The sequence below is a fragment of the Prionailurus viverrinus genome, chromosome B2 (assembly GCF_022837055.1).
Source record: "Prionailurus viverrinus isolate Anna chromosome B2, UM_Priviv_1.0, whole genome shotgun sequence".
NCBI classification, from domain to species: Eukaryota; Metazoa; Chordata; class Mammalia; order Carnivora; family Felidae; genus Prionailurus; species Prionailurus viverrinus.
Window position 1 is genome coordinate 45,077,798 of NC_062565.1, and position 17,757 is coordinate 45,095,554.

At 45.0% G+C, this 17,757-nt stretch overlaps 1 protein-coding gene across 1 annotated transcript in view; it reads right to left on the bottom strand.

The window, feature by feature from the left end:
- TNFRSF21 (TNF receptor superfamily member 21) overlaps positions 1-17,757 on the bottom strand; it is a 70,361-nt gene that overhangs the window by 38,001 nt on the left and 14,603 nt on the right. Inside the window, exons 2-3 of the mRNA XM_047859190.1 lie at positions 12,314-12,962; positions 10,115-10,609 (exon numbers count right to left, since the gene is read on the bottom strand). Of these exons, the coding sequence (XP_047715146.1) occupies positions 10,115-10,609; positions 12,314-12,962 (1,144 nt within the window). The remainder of the gene's footprint in view (positions 1-10,114; positions 10,610-12,313; positions 12,963-17,757) is intronic.

Consider the following 17,757-nt stretch of genomic DNA (forward strand, 5'->3'; position numbering starts at 1 on the left):
GGAGATAATACGGCAAAAGACTCAACAAAGAGGGAGAAATATGTAACTAAGATGGAGACTAGCTCCTCTCCAATCTAATGTCTCTCATAGCACTTTCCCCTGAAGAAATAAGAAATTCCTGTCGAGGCAAAAGGCAAAACCTGTGGACAAGAGCTCTGCCTGGGCCTCTGAAGTACCCGGCAGGGCGCCTCACCTATTCCCTGCAGGTGAAACCAGACTTGGACATTGCCTTTCTGGAAGCAAGATAAATTCTTTCTATAACCCCAGCCTTCCACTGATCTATGAGTGACATTTTTTTCCTCATCCTCAAGGATTATTTTTGGATTATCCTGGAACATTTTAAGCATAGTCCCAACAAATTACAAAGCTGCACGGATCTGTGCTAAATGTGTAATTTAAGAACCCCTTGACAGGGAGAGTAATCCTCCCTGAGAACTAATAAGAACTCGTAAAAATATATATGAAAGTTAAAGAGAGTTTCAGCAGAAGTCTGAACTTATTCATTGATCCTCAGCTAGACTGCGAGGGGGTACTGCCCCAACATGTGTATCCTGGAAGCTGCCTTGACAGGTGGATATGACAGGTGGATATGAGCTGCTGGCCGCCCTCCAGCCAGGACGAGAGTCGACTAACTTTTCCAAGGCAGGAAAGCACTTACCAGGTATGCTCTCTGTGTCACCAGGGTAAAGCTGTTCTCAGGAGTTCTGTTGGGAATGGAGTCCCTCGCCCACATGAGGAGACCAAGGCCTTCCTCAGCATAATAATTCAGAAATGGATGAGAGCCTTGGACACAGCTTCACCTTAGGCAATCAAGGTGACACATCTGAAGGGACTGAAAGACTCAAAAGTAGCTCCCCCCCCCCCCCCCCCCGCCAGTCCCAACCACGCTACAAAAATGTCTCACATTCTCGCCAAAAGCATGCACGGTTATCGCACGTTCCCCTGGTCCTCCCCAGCCACGTGTCCTGACTTAGGTGGAAATTTCCGCTGCCCTGACCTTACTCTAGGGTAAGCGCAAGGGAAAGCTTTACTGCGTGGCAGTGAGCACGCGGTCCTTCTTTGGCATCAGTTTGGGGTTAAGCCTGGCCTCTTATCTCGGCCCGGAAGCCCCTGTACTACACTCTACAGCCCGCTGCAGGATCCATGAGGGCAGATCACACTGGGACAGACAACAGTGTGACGGCAGTGTCCTCGGTTACAGTAAAATGATCATGCAGACCAAAATCTGATGACCCTGCTGTGTTGGGTTCAAGTTTCCTCATTCTTCAAAGTTGAGATTCAAAGAGAGCAAGTCTTCCTCCCAGGATCAAGCAGCCTTTTAGTAGAAGACCCAGATCTGGACCTCGGGTGTCACAGTCCAGTGTCATTTCTGCTGCCGTGGCGCCTTCTGGGCACCGCGATCCAGCCTGTGAAGAACAAGCCCGTGGCTCCACTCAACCAGCTCATGCTTGTTGAAGGGACTGCATTTCAGATATTCTTACTCTGTGCAGCAATCTGGCATGCCTCCCTTCCAGCTCTCCTCAACACCACTATTTGGACACTGAACGAAGAAAATATTCTATGCAGCCGTGCACGCTCTCAGCTTCTGAGGAAAGAAGGGGCGCGCTGCAGCGTATAGTTGGTTGTGCATGTCCACTGCCTCGCTCGGACCCTCTCTCCACGCAAAGCACATCGGTCCCCTGAGCGAACGACGAAAGGTAGGCGACCAGACTGCACCCCAAACCACTGCCTCCTCCCTCTATGGCTCTGGTTTGCCTAAGAGGCAAGATATAGCAGGTGCATGGCAGGTGCCCCCCGTGAGGTGGACCCACGAGGTGAGACTAAGGTCTCTTGGCAAAAACTGGTATCTATCAGGAGGAGGTGGAGAAACCCTGGAGTAATTTTTCAGCAAAATACAGGGTAACTGCCACCTTTTCCTCCCCCCCCCGCCCCCCATATCCGATGGTCCTGTTTTATAACTCAGCCCTTCAGCAGTCAGACTGGGAAATAGTTGCTGCTAAATATAAGGTAGAACACGGAGGCTAGAATTCAAGCAGCTGTCCAAGAAGAACCAGACTGCTTCTCCAAGCCGTACAAGGCACCGGGAGGCAAGATACAAAAAGAAGTGCTAAGAAGGGCGCCTGGGTGGCTCAGTCGGTTGAGCATCTGACTTTGGCTAAGGTCATGATCTCCCGGTCTGTGAGTTTGAGTCCCTCGTGGGGCTCTGTGCTGACAGCTCAGAGCCTGGAGCCTGCTTCAGCTTCTGTGTCTCCCTCTCTCTCTGCTCCTCCCGCCCCTTCTCACGCTCTGCCTCTCTCTCTCAAAAATAAATGAACATTTGGGACTCCTGAGTGGCTCAGGGGTTAAGCGTCTGACTTCGGCTCAGGTCATGATCTCATGGTTTGTGAGTTTGAGCCCCGCGTCGGGCTCTGTGCTGTCACCTCAGAGCCTGGAGCCTGCTTCGGATTCAGTGTCTCCTTCTCTCTCTGCCCCTCCCCCACTTGTGCTCTGTCTCTCTCTGTCTCTCAAAAATAAATAATAAATAAAAGTAAATAAATAAACAAACATTTAAAAAAATTTATTTTAAAAAAGCTGCTAAAAGACAACGCTATGGTATATATCAGGGGCTGGCCAACTAGAACGTGCAAGACAAGCCCCCTATTCCTACAAATAAGGTTTTCCTGGAACACAGCCACGTCCATCATTTACATGTTGCCTATAAGGCTGTTTTCATCCCATAAAAGCAGAGCCGAGTATAGCAACATAGACCGTATAACCTTCGAATGCTGAAATACGTCCTAGCTTGCCGACCCCGGTAGAACGTAGAGAAAATATTACCATGGAAAGGATAAGTCCATATCTAAATATAAAGCCAATAAGGAGTCTTGTTTGACTGTCTATGAGGCTTTCTGCCATTTCAGAGAGCACTGCCTCCAGCAGCAGATTAAGTAAACCAAGAAGGAACCATACCCTGCATGCAGGGAAAACCACATTTCCAGCAAGCTCTTTTAAGGTAGCAGTTTTGACGCTATGTAAGCACAGCTGCACGCACTATAAAGGAGACTTGTGGTCATCATTTCTGTGACTGAATCAGGAAACAAACCGAGAGACTACCAGAGAGGACAGAAGTGACGATGACGAGTCACTTCTCTACCATCTCTCCTTACAAACCACGGACCACATGGCCAGCAACGTACTGAGCGCTGGGCACACACTCCCTTCACTCCCACAACAAACGATCCGTTAGTATGATTCCGATTCTATACACATGGAAAACGAGGCACCGAGGGGCTAAATAACTGGACCTTGATCTTGATCACATAGCCACTAAGTGGAACCAGACTCCAGAGAACTTGCTCTGAAGTGCATATGAGAACAACTTCTTTCTAACCTTCTAAACAGAGGCCCAGAGAAGTGAAAGGTCTTCACTGAAATGGACAGGGAATGGCAATTCTAGAATTTTAGAACCCAGCTTTATTGCTGTCATTTCCAGGGTGTAGTGTAGTGTTGCTCTCCTCCCCAAACCCCTGGCCTCCACTGCCTCTGCTGCTCTCACCTCCGACCCAACCAAGGGCCGCCTCCCACTGGCTTCCTTGCTTGAGGGCACCCACAAGACTAAGCCATTTGCATTCTGCTTAAACGCAAGCACCGAAGCATTCACGAATTAATTCCCTCTCTTCACGTCACCCAGCTCTCCAGTGTCCAAGAGCCCAAGTGTTCCACATTGGAGAAGCATATCAGATGGAGGAATATCAGCAAATTTGGTAGCTGGTTTTTGCATATTTTAAAGCACTACTGTCACGAAAGCTTCCTCTGGCTCCGAATAATAACCCTTGGTATCTACGGCAATTTCGTGTAAAGAACCCACCTTAAGATCTTTATGTGAAATCCCTCACACCAAATATGATTATAAGCCAAAGGAAAAAAATCCAATATTTGAATGGAAAACAATGCAACCTGGAAAGGGATTAGGTAGATTAATTAGTTCATGGTTGCTCTAGACCAGTGTTATCCAATAGAACTTTCTATGATGGAAATGTTTCAGAGCTGTCCTGTCCAATCTGGCAATTACTAGCTACATGTGGCTACTGAGCCCCTGAACGGTGGCTGGCACAACTGAGGTACTGATTTTTTTTTTTTTTAATTTTAGTTACTTTTACCTTTACGTGAAATAGCTCGGGTGGCTACCACACGGGCCAGCTGGACTCCGGACCACCCCTCTGAGGGCCCTGGGCTATTGCCCAGGCCTGGGGACACACAATAAAACCCAGTGTCTGCTCTCTAAGAACTTAGAAACAATGTGGGGAGACAAACCACATAGACACAAACAGTTAAACAGTGCCAGACAATAAGAGCAAAAGGAGTTAAGAAATAGCATCTTAGAATCTAGTTCTACAGAATGAGTCCTTTCCCCTTTTGCTGCAAAAGAGTTGCTTGAGAAAGAGTGCACCAGCCGCCGCGTGTACTATTGTTTTTGCAGTCAATTTCTAGGAGGTGCCGCTGTCCTTATATGTCATGTGCTTGAAGTAGCCACACCAGAACGGCTCACTGTCCCTGGCCAGTGCTTACTGTCTCCCCGAGACACAGAACTCAGAAGGTGCTAGTCAGGAGCCAAGTTCAGTTTAAACGAGATAAATCCACTTCCTTGGTCTCTCACTCTTTTTTCCTCATTTTTCTCCATATCCTGAAGTCTGAGAGAGAAAGGAAATACGATCGAGGAGAAATACTGTCCATTTTTTGTTCCCTTTATCACCTTGCAGAGGCTCCTGTCTGTATTCTCCTCTCTTATCCATAGAAGCATTTTTCAGGGTGACTTCCACTCCTCGCCCTGCCTTTCAAACTTCCCCTTCCAAATCCCTCGGACAACAGGTTGCCCGGGATCGCAACTTCACACTTTTTGCAAATAGCTAAAGAGAAGGGGGGATAAAGGAAGGAAGAAGAGAGAGAAGTGGGAATGGAGAGAGAAGGGGAAGAAAGGAAGGAAAGGTAACTAGAAATGGCCCACAAAGGAACAGCCATGAGAGAGCGGCGACAGATTCCCGTCGTCGGCCATACCCTCACCTACAGTTCTCTCTCTTCCACGGTTACCAGGAAGGGAATAGAGAGACTATTTTGAGACCATTTGAGCCTCTCGCGTTGCAATGTATGGCCAGTTGTGCACAGGCTAAATTTCACTATCTTTGCGTTTGTGCTTTTTGTGACAAAGCAGATCAAACAAAAACTACTGTTTCCCATGTGACCTCCCAATGAATGTGAACCCACACTTCTCTTCATTTTAAATTAAATGGAACATCTTGGTCCCACCATTGACCCATTATGTTGGGGTTATACTACAGAAAGAAGGAACGTTTTTAAAAGTGACAAAATGATGACAAATGGACCATTAACAACAGACATACATCTTGAGGACACTCATGACGCAGTAATAAAGAGTGACATAGATTTTTATGTATAAAACTTCTGGGGCGTCTGGGTGGTTCAGTCCGTTAAGCAGCCTACTCTTGATTTCAACTTGGGTCACGATCTCATGGCTCGTGAGACTGTGCCCCACATCAGGCTCTGCACTGATGGTGAACTGCTGTTTGGGATTCTCTCTCTCTCCCTCTCTCTCTGCCCCTCTCCCGCTCCCGCTCCCACGTGCGTGTTCTCTCTCTCTCTCTCAAAATAAATAAATACATTTTTTAAAATTCTGAAGGGACTTCTAATTCTGTTGCTGCAATAGATGCATTACAGGAAACCACAGTCCAGACCCAATCAACCAGACATAAAATTGCTACGACTTCAAAAAGGAAGTATACAAGTACCACAGCACCTTCGGTCTTCGATCCTCTTGGCCATATAACGTCTCATCTGGTGTTTCCAACACTAGGATTCCATGAAAGCAGGATTGCAGTTTGCAGGAATTCAACTTTAAAACCCCTAAGCTAAGTCTATAGTAGGTAAAGAGGGTTGAGTGGGGCCAAATAAAGGAGAGGCTCTTGTTGGGAAAACGGATGGGAACCAATGGCCCCGCGTCAGAGTGCTGAAGGTCTATAAGGCACTCAGGATCACAGCCAGGGTTGCTAAGGTAGGGAGAGATAAGTCACGTCCTACATGTACATGATCTCTTATAGAGCACGCCCCAGGGCTAGGTGATTTTATCCCCTCTCATCCTCATGAACAACTCAGTGTGAAATGGGTGAGGATCACAAAAAGATCTTATTATACAGGATTATCTGCTGCCCAGAACTCACTGCAATCAGATCAACAAGGTATTGTTTCTAGAGGCCTCTCTGAGCCCCTGGGACGGTTATTAAACAGAACCTCGCTTTGTAATGGGATTTTACCTGGTTGCACCTTTGAGAATAGCAATTTGGAAAGAAGAGACCTTCCTTAGGTCTTCACACTTTTTGCAATATAAACATTGCAATGCAAAAACCTGGGGGAAAAGTTTAAATACGGGAAGAGATCATTGTACCCGAATGAGACTACTGTGATTTAGCTGGAAAAGCATAATCCCGAGGTACTGATTTGAATGCAGGAGTTATGGTTTTATTTGACTTGGCACTTCCATCCTTTTTACGAGACAGGAGATTGTTTCAAGGGCACAGGCATGGGACACAAGGGCACGGGACACAAGGTGGTCCTAAGAATGCCTAAAGGTCACTGAATTAAGCTGCTTTCTACCGCCGAACCAGTTTTACTTCTTCAACTCGCAGTGTTCTCAAGAATTCTGACAGCTATGACCGAGATCTAATCGGTAAGTGCGACTACTACAGGAATGGAGTCACTTTTTTTTTTTTTAATTTTTTTTAACGTTTACTTATTTTTGAGACAGAGAGAGACAGAGCATGAACGGGGGAGGGTCAGAGAGAGGGAGACAGAGAATCGGAAACAGGCTCCAGGCTCCGAGCTGTCAGCACAGAGCCCGACGCGGGGCTCGAACTCACGGACCGCGAGATTGTGACCTGAGCCGAAGTCGGCCGCTCGACTGACTGAGCCACCCAGGCGCCCCGGAGTCACTTTTTTAATAAAGTAGGAGGAGGGTTCCGGACATTTACGGAATCCAGCAAGATGTTCTTTGCTCATGTTCTCCTAATTAGATATATCAGAACAAGTGTCCTGACTGGCCATTTAAAGGGCAATTCAGTGAAATAGCTGATCCTAGACCGATCCTGGACCAGAGGAAAAAGGTACGCTATCCATCGAGGGCTTTACTGGGTCAACTGACAACACTGGAATATGGGCAGTGAATTAAAATACTGTAGCCAAAAATAAATAAATAAATAAACCCAGGAGCTCTTGATAACGTTAAAAAAATAAATAAATAAAATAAAATAAAATAAAATAAAATAAAATAAAATAAAAATACTGTATCCATGTTAAATTTATTAAGTTTGAAAATGACTACGTTTTTTAAAGAGAGTATCCTTGGGGCGCCTGGGTGGCTCAGTCAGTTAAGCGTCCAACTTCAGCTCAGGTCACGATCTCACCCTTTGTGGGTTCGAGCCCCACGTCGGGCTCTGTGCTGACAGCTCGGAGCCTGGAGACCGCTTCCGATTCTGTGTCTCCCTCTCTCTGCCCCTCCCCTGCTTGCACTCTGTCTCTGTCTCTCAAAAATAAACATTTAAAAACTTAATTTAAAAAATTTAAAAAAATATAGAGACTATCCTTACTGTTAAGAAATGTATACTAACGTACCTAGGCTTAAAGGGCCATGAAATGACTCAGAAAAATTATTGTATGCATGTACATATGTATATAGGTCTTCCTTAACTGGTGATGGGGTAACATCCTGATAAACCCATCGCAGGTTGAAAGTATCATTTAATACAGTAAGTTGAAAATGCATGTAATACACCTAACTCATTATTCTCAACTAAGAAAAAAATACACCTCACCTATCAAACATCACAGCTAAGCCTAGCCTACCTTAGACATACTCGGAACACTTACATTAGCATACAGTTGGGCAAAATCATCTCACACAAAGCCTAGTTTATAATAAAGTGTTGAGTACCTCGTGTAATTTACTGCATACTGTACTGAAAGTGAAAACCAGAATGGTTATTTGGGTACATCAGGGCTATAAGTGTATTGGTTGTTCACCCCCGTGACCGCGTGGCTGACTGAGAGATGCCTGTCACCCAGCATCATGACAGAGTATCATTCTGCACATCACTGGCCCAGAAAGACCAGAATTCACAATCTGAAGTACAATTTGGAGTGAATGTATGTATATATCACTTTGGCAACGTCGTAATGTCAAAACACCTGAAGTTGAACCATCATTAAGTCAGGGACATTCTGCATAAATACACTACGTATTATGTAACACTATTTTATATATATTATATAACATTATGCTATATGTAACAAACTCGTCTGTGTTACTACGCATGTCACAACACAAAGTCTGTATGTAATTTTATATAAAAAGAGCAAATAAGCAAAGGGACAAAAGTTAACCACCGGTCGATCTGGGCACAGGTATATGGGTATTCTTTGTACTATGGCCAATATTTCCATAAGTCTGAAATTATGTCCAAATAAAACTACGTTTTATGAAAAAGGAGGGGAGAATTAATTGAAGCCTTCCTTCCCCAGCTGGGTTGCCTGCAAAGAGACATCTTATTCAAATCTATGCAGGCTCTATCCCAAACAGGATGTTCCCCCCGGTCTGATTTTCACTCAGACTAGCAAAAGGAAGCAAAATGAGTTTTGGGTTTTTTTTTTTAACTTTCCCTAAATTTCTGATTATAAAAATTGCATGAGCTTATTATAGAAAATTTGGGGAGAAGAACAGAAAACTAATAAAGAAGGGGAAAACAGCACTCAAAAATTCCACTATACCCCACCAAACTGAAAGAAACATTATTTTTATTCTGGCGTATTTCTTTTCAGTCTTTTCCCAACATTTTAAGAGAACCAGGATTTTATTGTGTAAAGTGCGTAGCCTGGGTTGGCTTTGTTGTTTTTATTTTAAGCTAGTGTAAACATTTCCCTATGTCGCGGGTAAAAAGAACAAAACCTCATTAAATCGTCAATGTCAACACCGTATTCCACTACATGGATATGCCATAATTTACTTATTCATTTCCCTAAAACTAGGCCTTCGATTGATTATTTTTAATTTTTATTTATTACACAACATGCTGAGTTAAAAGTTTAAGGTCTTTGGGCTCATATCTTTTTTTTAGTATTTCCACGTTATGCCTTGATGAGAGATTCACAAAAACTGAATTACTGGGGCAAAGGGCATAAACATTTTTAAGACTCAACACAGGGGTGCCCGGGTGGCTCAGTCGGTTGAGCGTCTGACTCTTGATTTTGGCTCAGGTTGTGATCCCACTGGATTGAGCCCCCGAGGATTCAAAGAAAGGGAAGTTACTACCACAAGTTAAAAACTGCACTCGTCACATCAAACTTAGCTGCTGGGACACGTCCTGTTGGCTGTTTTTAGCCTTCGAGAAAAGGAAAAACTGAAATATTCTAGCCTGTATCAGCACACACTGACCACTCAGTAGAAGACACAGGGTCCAGCTTCGGATGATAACCAGTAGAGTAAGCTTTGGGTGTCTATAATCTAAAAGACTTTCCTAGCCTCCTGATAGAAATGGGATCCTCAAAACACGAGGGGAAAAGCACTTGTGAGAAAGTGACAGGAATCTAAAAGCAAGGTTCAGATTCAAAAAGGCAAACTTAATGAAGACAAGATGGGTTTTTCGCCCTCTATTTTTCCAGCAGCCTCGTATTGTAGAAGCAAGGGACCTAACAGTCAGGAGATACGGAGTCAGCCCCATCTGGGCTGAACAAACAACCAGCCTGGGTCAAGGACACCGCCAAACTTCCCTGAACTCTATCTCCCCGCTTGTTAAATGACACGGTTGAACAAAGTCCCTAAGGGTCATTCTCAGGTCTCTGATTTGTCAACATTCTCCTTTAAATGTGCCGGGGAGAAAAGGGCAGAGTGGTTATTGTCTGTGAATGTATTACGTCAAATGCGGACCACCTCATTTTTCATAGCACAACTAGATCCAACAGCACACGGTATACAGCAGCTTCCAGAAACTTTGCATTTCCCACTCCTTCAGGCAGCAAGGACTAAGAAAGGACAGGCATGGGGATCTGTGAGCAAGGAGAAAAGAAGGCTCACCATGGCCATTGCAGTAGTAGATCCACTTCTCCCGGTTCTGGGTTGGGGTCATGGATTTCTTCAGCCCTGCCTTTTCCACAATGGCGCTCGGATCCTGCCGGGGCCCCTTTTTCAGAGTCCTTGAGCTTTTCCGGATACTGCATACCACTATCACCACAAGCACCAGCAGCAGGAAAAGCACAATCATCCAGGGCAAATGTTCATTGATGTCAAAATGCTTGTGTAAATTCTGCCTGGGGTGACCCCTCTTGAGGCCTTTGATGGGCGTGCTGGACTTCTCCCCCCCAGTGGCCTCCATGGATGGCAGCAGCTTCAGGATGTGTCTGTGGTGGGGGCCTTGCTGGTGGTTGACTACCTGGAGGTTTGGGAAGGTCTGGTTCACGCCTTCCTCACCCCTCGCTGAGCTTGTGTTGTTGGGGACTGTCCCTTCCTGGATGCCACTCGGTACCTTTGGTCTAACAGAGGCAGAAGAGCTGGATTCTGTTGAGTTCATGCCTAGAAAAAAGGAGGGGGGGAGAGCTTTTCTATATTTGGGGATCTGTATATTCCTCCTCTTCCTGTTCATCTTCAAACCAGGCCAGATAACGCAAGATGTGAACTGTTGGAGCTTAAGAGTAATTTATACTGCACGTTTTCGTAAGGACTCTAACGGCACTTTTACGTGGAAGGTAAAAACTAAACCTAACAGCTAAACTCACTTCCTCATGGCAAAACCAACAGCATCCTCAGGGACCCAACATCTGAGCTTCAGGGCAGCTTCTCCTATGCTTCACGTTCAGAGCAGACCCATGAATGTTCAGGGTTCTAGTCAACTCTTAATTGTGCTGATTATTCACAAAACTAATCTTATTCCTTTACTCTTCCTCCTTTTGACCATTTCAGGATACAATGGGAAAATTGAGACTATAACTAAGGTAGGGAAAAAGAGCTCAAACTCAGTTCCAAATCCAACCAGGGAAAGCTTTGGTGAGAAAAGTCAGTGAATAAAACAAAGCAGGACTTAGCATTGGCTATTAATAGATTAGTAAATTTGGGGCAGCTTAGTGGACTTCTTTCAGAGAAGCTTGCACATACTCCTGGTGTGAGAGCCAGGGATTTCGAGTCCCAAGAGACAGGACCTAGACTGCATCCTTCACTGAGAAAACCTGGACAGTTCATTTGAGCTCTTTGAGCCCATTTCTTCATTTCAAAATGGCGGTTGTGAGAAGGCCCTCCTTACAGAGTTATCATGAAGGTCCAGTGTAATCACACACAAAGAGTATGCTAGAAAGCACAACTCAAGTTGGCTATCATCTCATGAAAATTAATCAAAAAGGACTTGGAAATAAATAATAAATTTTATATTCTGCCTGACGTCCAAATCCTAACAACTAAGATACTTGATGAAGGGCATAAAGTTAAAATAATTGGAAAAATTAAACTTATAGGCGCACCTGGGTGGCTCAGTCGGTTGAGCGTCTGACTTTGGCTCAGGTCATGACCTCACAGTTTGTGGGCTGAAGCCCCATGTTGGGCTTTGTGCTGATGGTGTGGAGCCTGCTTCAGATTCTCTGTCTCCCTCTCTCTTTGCCCCTCCCCCAGTGGCTCTCTCTCAAAAATAAACATTAAAAAACTTTTTTTAAAGAAAAAAATTAAACTTATTATTTTCCAAATGTGAATGCCAGTTATGTTCAACATGCTACAAATTTGCTTGTTTCCTGAAACTTCTTTCTTTCTCCTTTTATGCCCCAACTTGTTTCTAATATTCATCCTTCCCTTCCAGGCATCATGGTATTTTCTGCCCTTATCCCTCCTTCTTTCCTTCTGGCTGTGTCTATCCAGGATTGATTCCATATTGGAAAACTTTGAGTCTGGACGGAACCTTGAACATCATGTATTTAACAAGTTTGAAACCAAGGCCTGAAGAAGTGACTTACATAAGGCCACACGCTACCTTTATTTCTCTCGTTCTTATTTTTAAACTTGATGTGACCTAGTTTTTAGATATTTGATCCCCCCCCAACAGAAAACCTGAGTCTAAATGTTTCTAATACATGCAAAGAAGCCAGATTAAATTAGCCACGAAATGGAGGCCCCTTCCTCAAAGGGTGACTTTGGAATATACAAAATGGAGAAAACATCCTCTGTACAAGCCCATTTTCGGTAGTTCCACTGGGCTCAAAGCCTTTTTCAAATAAGTAACTCATGAGGTTAAGTTACCTTTGGGAATATAGGTGGAGGAAGGGACTTCATGGGATTCCATGTGCTCCGGGTATGAAAAGATGGCTGTGCCAGGGGAAGGTGAGGTCGTGCTGGAGGACGAAAGTGTGCCACAGACGTTGTCTGCTTCCTTGGTCCCCGGCTTGATCACCACCAGGTTCTGACTCAGACAGTCTGTGTATGCTTTGCATTTCATCACACTAGAAGGCACATCAGAGAAGGTACCCCGAGCACACTGCTTACACCGCACGTCCTCGGTCTCTGTCCCTTTCTTCCGCACGCCCCAACCCACAGGACACACCGTATGGGGGGTGCAGGTACCATTAAACTGGAACATGCCAGGTGGGCAAGTGCATTCTCGGTCAGTCAAGGCAGCACAGGGTAATTTCTCAACCATCGGCCATGGGCATGGCTGACTACAGTCATGGCATTTCTCTATGCCATTCTCATGCCTGGTAAAGGTCCCCACAGGGCAGCTACTACAGACACGCAGGCTTGTGTTGGTACAGTGCTCGGACACATACGTTCCTGCCGGACATTTGTCACAGGTTAGCACCTGGCCAGTGGCACGGTCCACATGGTGGTATTTGCCAATGAGATTTGGGGCCTTCTGTTCTGGCTGAGCTGTGGTGGTGCTAAGGAATCCAAGCTGAAAGAAATAAAAGGGGAGGGAGAAGGGATAAAAACCAAGAAGGTGTTAGATGGGAACAGAGGAGAAGAAAGAAAAGAACACCACAACCACCATCGCTCCCATTAGAGATCCAACCGGTCCCATAGCCTCTCAACACAGTAGGAAGAGACCCAAGACTCTGATTCCATCCTGAGGCCTGATTTGGTTTTGTTGCGTGACCTGTGCCTCAACTTCCTTCTTTTTCTGCCTGTAGTGACATGAAGTTGATGATACCGCTCAAATCGATTACAAAAAAATCAACTGAGAATATGAACATGAAAACACTCTGTAGTTCATATTCAAAATGCTATACGGGGGCGCTTGGCTGGCTCAGTTGGTGGAGCTTGCAACCCTTCACCTCAAGGTCGTGAGTTCAACCCCCATGGTGGGCATGGAGCTTACTTAATTTTTTTTTTTTTCAAATTAAAAAAAAAAATTGTTTTTAAATGCTGTGTAGAAGTGAAAAGTCCTAATGCAAGGAGAAACTGACTTCCTGAATAGTTGTCTTCCTTCCCGTGGCCCAAATGTTCAGTTGCCATTGCTTGGTACCAGGACAAAGCAACTGAGAACTATGACGACGTCTATTTAATTATGGCACCAGATTGCTCACATGGGGTTAACTGATAATGCATGATTTTTTCAAAGCTTTTCTCTATGCAACGCCAAACATTTTTTGGTTTTGTTTTATTTGCAAAACAGAGGCAGGCCCTTGGCATTCTTAATTTGCTTTCAACAATAGAGTCGATGCTTTTAGATGTACATCCTGTTCTGCTCAGCCTCTGAAGACCATGGTTGCGGGAGCATGGACCTACAGACACCTAGGGGGTCCAAACACAAAGCTGGGTCCAGCAGAGACTCAACATACGTAAATTTAATTCATAGGACGGAAACTTCACCCAGCTAGATTTTACGCTAGCTTCCAAACTGAAAACTTCAGAGAAAGTAAATTATATTTGTGGTACTAAATCTTGAGGTCCTTCCGAGAGGGGAGAAAAATATTTAAGAATGAATATTAAGAGAGAGCTTTTCTGCATGAATGAAGGTTGAGAGGGTCCAACAAGCAAGTTCCCACTGCCCTCCTCAAAATGGAGAAAGGTCAAGCATCAAGAAAATAATGGCTGCCTCAAACTACCAGATACCCATCAGGGCAATTTCCTTCTAAATTAGAACCAAAAACTAGGAGAATAAAAGCAGAATTTTTTCAAAAATTGATCAGAGCTCCTGTCTCCTTAGCACCCTGCAACTTAACCCAAGATTCAATTCCCCTCCACCGCAAAATTTAATTAAATCAAAAGTATCATCCCTTACTCTCTCCCAGGGCCGCCTCCAGTTAAACAACAATGCTAAAAACAAATTTTTAGCTTGTGAGAATCTAGTCATCGTTTCTTTAATCTGAGACACACACAAAAAAGCTAGTGGTTGATTTTTCTTGGTAAGAAACTTAACTGCAGGTTGGACTGTGAAGAAAAAGAATCTCCTGCTTAATAATGATAAATTCTCTATCATCCCCTTTTTGCTTCTGGCTTTCTTTCCTTTTCTTGGTCTTTCTGTTTGCAAAATCAGCCCAGCCACACTCTTCTGAGCATTGCAGACGTATTAGATTGAGGGAAGAAAGCCCATCACCATCGTGTGGAGCCCAAGTTCCATTTGTCAAGCACATGAGGACAAATCTTGTCCCCATCTCCTTGACACTAAGGACCGACCCAAGAGGCCGCAAAAGTGGCCCTGCTCTGTGTTGCTCCAAGTTCCTTTATATGTAGCTTCTAAGTGCAAAAGCGCTTCTAGATGGACACAATGTTCTGGAAGTTTGAAAGATGTATAAACAACCCAAATGGCAGGTTATTACACTTTTGTAAAGGAGATAAGTCAGAGAACATACAGGAGATCTGGCCAGAGAGTGGTGGTCAGGACAACCACCACCTTGCTGTGCAACGTATGGGCTCTGAGTCTGGCCCCTACCTGTGCAAGGCTAGACAGTCAGCCAGGCATCTACTCCAGGGTGGCTCTGCAGAACAAGCATAGTGGTGAATAGCAGTGTATGTGTGTGTGTGTGTGTGTGTGTGTGTGTGTGTCCAGGCATGGGGTTGAAGCTTGTCTTCTATAGCTTCACTTCACTCCCCAGGGTGCACACTTCTCAGGGATGCATCAGCCCCTGACTACCGAATTACCAGAGGTCCCCCTCTCTGCCCCGCAGCAGCACACAAAACCCACTTCCAGATACCACTGCACCCCCGCTCTTCGCCACTCATTAAGTAGATGTTTCAGTTCTCTGTTTCTTTAGAATAATTTGTCAGATTTCTAACTGAAGCAAAGCTCGGGGCTCTTTAACTGCATCATACTAAGTAACCCACTTTATAGACAATGGGGCTCTAAAAATGGACCTTTCAATTACCTCATGTTACAGGAGGCAATTCTGGCTCCTACACACGGAGTTAACAATGATGCCTCAGCATCTCACCCGGACTGAACGCTAGAAATGAGATTTGTGCAGAACTAGGCATCTGGAACACACTGGACAAACGTGTAGTGAAGACCTACTATGTGTATACGAGGCACCATGCCACCGGCTGACAACGGAGCCCTGTGAACTCCATCCCAGCCCCATGCAGTGCACCTTCTAAAGCAAGGTGGACAGAAACAACGAATTACATCAGGTATTACTTAATTCCAATTGAGATTACTGCTAAGGAGAAACACAGAGTCCCGTGAGGGGGAGGTTAGCACATGCTTCCTAGCTCAGGGATGTTATGGAAGTGTTTGGAGTCGTTCCGAAGGACAGAGAAGCAGAATTTAATTCTGCGCAGGGGGAAGGGAGGGCGGATTAGGCAGAGGGAGCCCCACAGCAAAATTCTGAAGCAGAGGGGCACCTGGGTGGCCCCGTCGGTTAAGCATCTGACTCTTGGTTTCGGCTCAGGTCATGATCTCACGGTTTGTGGGATCGAGCCCTACATCGGGCTCTGTGCTGACAGTGCAGAGCCTCCTTGGGATTCTCTCTCCCTCCCTCTCCGCCCTTCCCCTGCTTGCATGCTTTCTCTCTCTCTCTCAAAATAAATAAATAAACTTAAAAAAAAAAAAAACTTGGAGCAGAATAAAGCTTAGCTCAAGAACGAAAAAAGTTTACGTGGCTCTACCTCAAATGCAACACAGTGGCCATAGTTAAATTTGGAGAGGCTCTGAATTTTGATCGTAATCCAAAACGCAATGAGAAGTCACTCTGCATTTATATGAGGGGGGGGGACATATAATCACATTTGTGAATAAAAAAGTAACTGGCAGCAGAGTAGAGGGGGAAAGTGGCTGGGGGGAGAATGGATGAAAAAAGGTGAAAGCCAAAGTGAAAGTCAGGGGTGGCTGGGATTAAGGGGGTGGCCATGGAAAGAGAAGAAAGCAATGGATTCGAGAGGTCAGAGCAGCTAGATTTGGTGAACAATTACCTATGGAAGGAGAGAGAAAAAAATCAATCATCTTCATATCAGACTTGAGAGCACCGTTCTCGAGGCTGCCCCTGAAGCCAGGAGCGTGCACCTGTGGGCCATGACAAGGTCAGGAGGTAGGGCTCCGAGCTCCCCATTTCTGCCCCAAACACAGCAGCTCTGATTTACCAATTTGCTAAGGGGGCTGGGGCTCCGAGTAAGAACTCATTTGAAGGAAGGATTACTCCTAAAACAAGTTTGCAAATCACTGCACTTGGGGGACCTCTAATATCTCCTCCAATTCCAAAGTCAATGGCAAAAACCCATCTGAGCTACAAAGCTGGAGGACAGTCTGTTGAGTGTCCGACTCCTGATTTTGGCGGGGATCATGATCTCAGGGTCGTGAGATCGAGCCCGGAGCCAGGCTCCGTGCAGGTGTGGAACCTGCTTGAGATTCTCTTTCCCTCTCTGTCTCTCCCCTGCCCCTCCCCCCACTCACATTCCCTATTAAAATGAATCTACTATATAAGTATTGTCAGCCTGTGGGAAGACCAGACATGAATAAGAAAGGATATGTGCACTAAGATTTAGAAAACAGAAGACGTGTTTTTGTCCAGGTTATGCCTTAAGATCAGTTGCACCTTGCCTCACGTGTGTGTCAAATTAGGTACGTTGTACTAGATCCTATTCAACTCTAACCTTCAAGATCATATTCAACTCTGTCTGCGGCTATAGGTCAAGTTCCACCTCCTCCACGAAGGCTTTACAATTACTCCTATGTCTAGGATTCCAAGCAGATGAGTAAGCTCTTCATCACATTTCCTGTTTCTAGTCTTCATTTCGGTGACTAATTACATCTTGCTGGTAATGTTTGTTGATGGCCTCATAAGTGTATATAGTTATCTTCCCATAATGATTATAAGCAGCTCAAGGCCAGGGACAACCACATGGATTGCATTTCCTTCCTTGCTGAACCACTTCAATAATGACGACCATGGAAATCATAAACAAAGCAACCTCTGAGCCAGGGGTCAGCGAACTAAATCGCACATGCTACTTATTCTTGTAAATAAGTTTTACTGCAATGCAGCCATTCATTTAGGTATTGCCTATAGCAGCTTTCAACTACAACAGCAGAGCCGGATAATTCCAAAAGAGACCAGATGGCCCACAAACTTAAAAATATTTACTATCTGGCCTTTTACAGGAAAAAAAGCCAACTAATACCTGGTCTGGGAAGTCAAAGGAAATGTCAAAAAACGCAGGGACCAGGAGCCCACTCATAGGAATCCCTAGACCTTCTCTCAGACTAACAATCAGTATTGAGTTCTTGGCTTCCTTTGTTGACACACACCAAATCT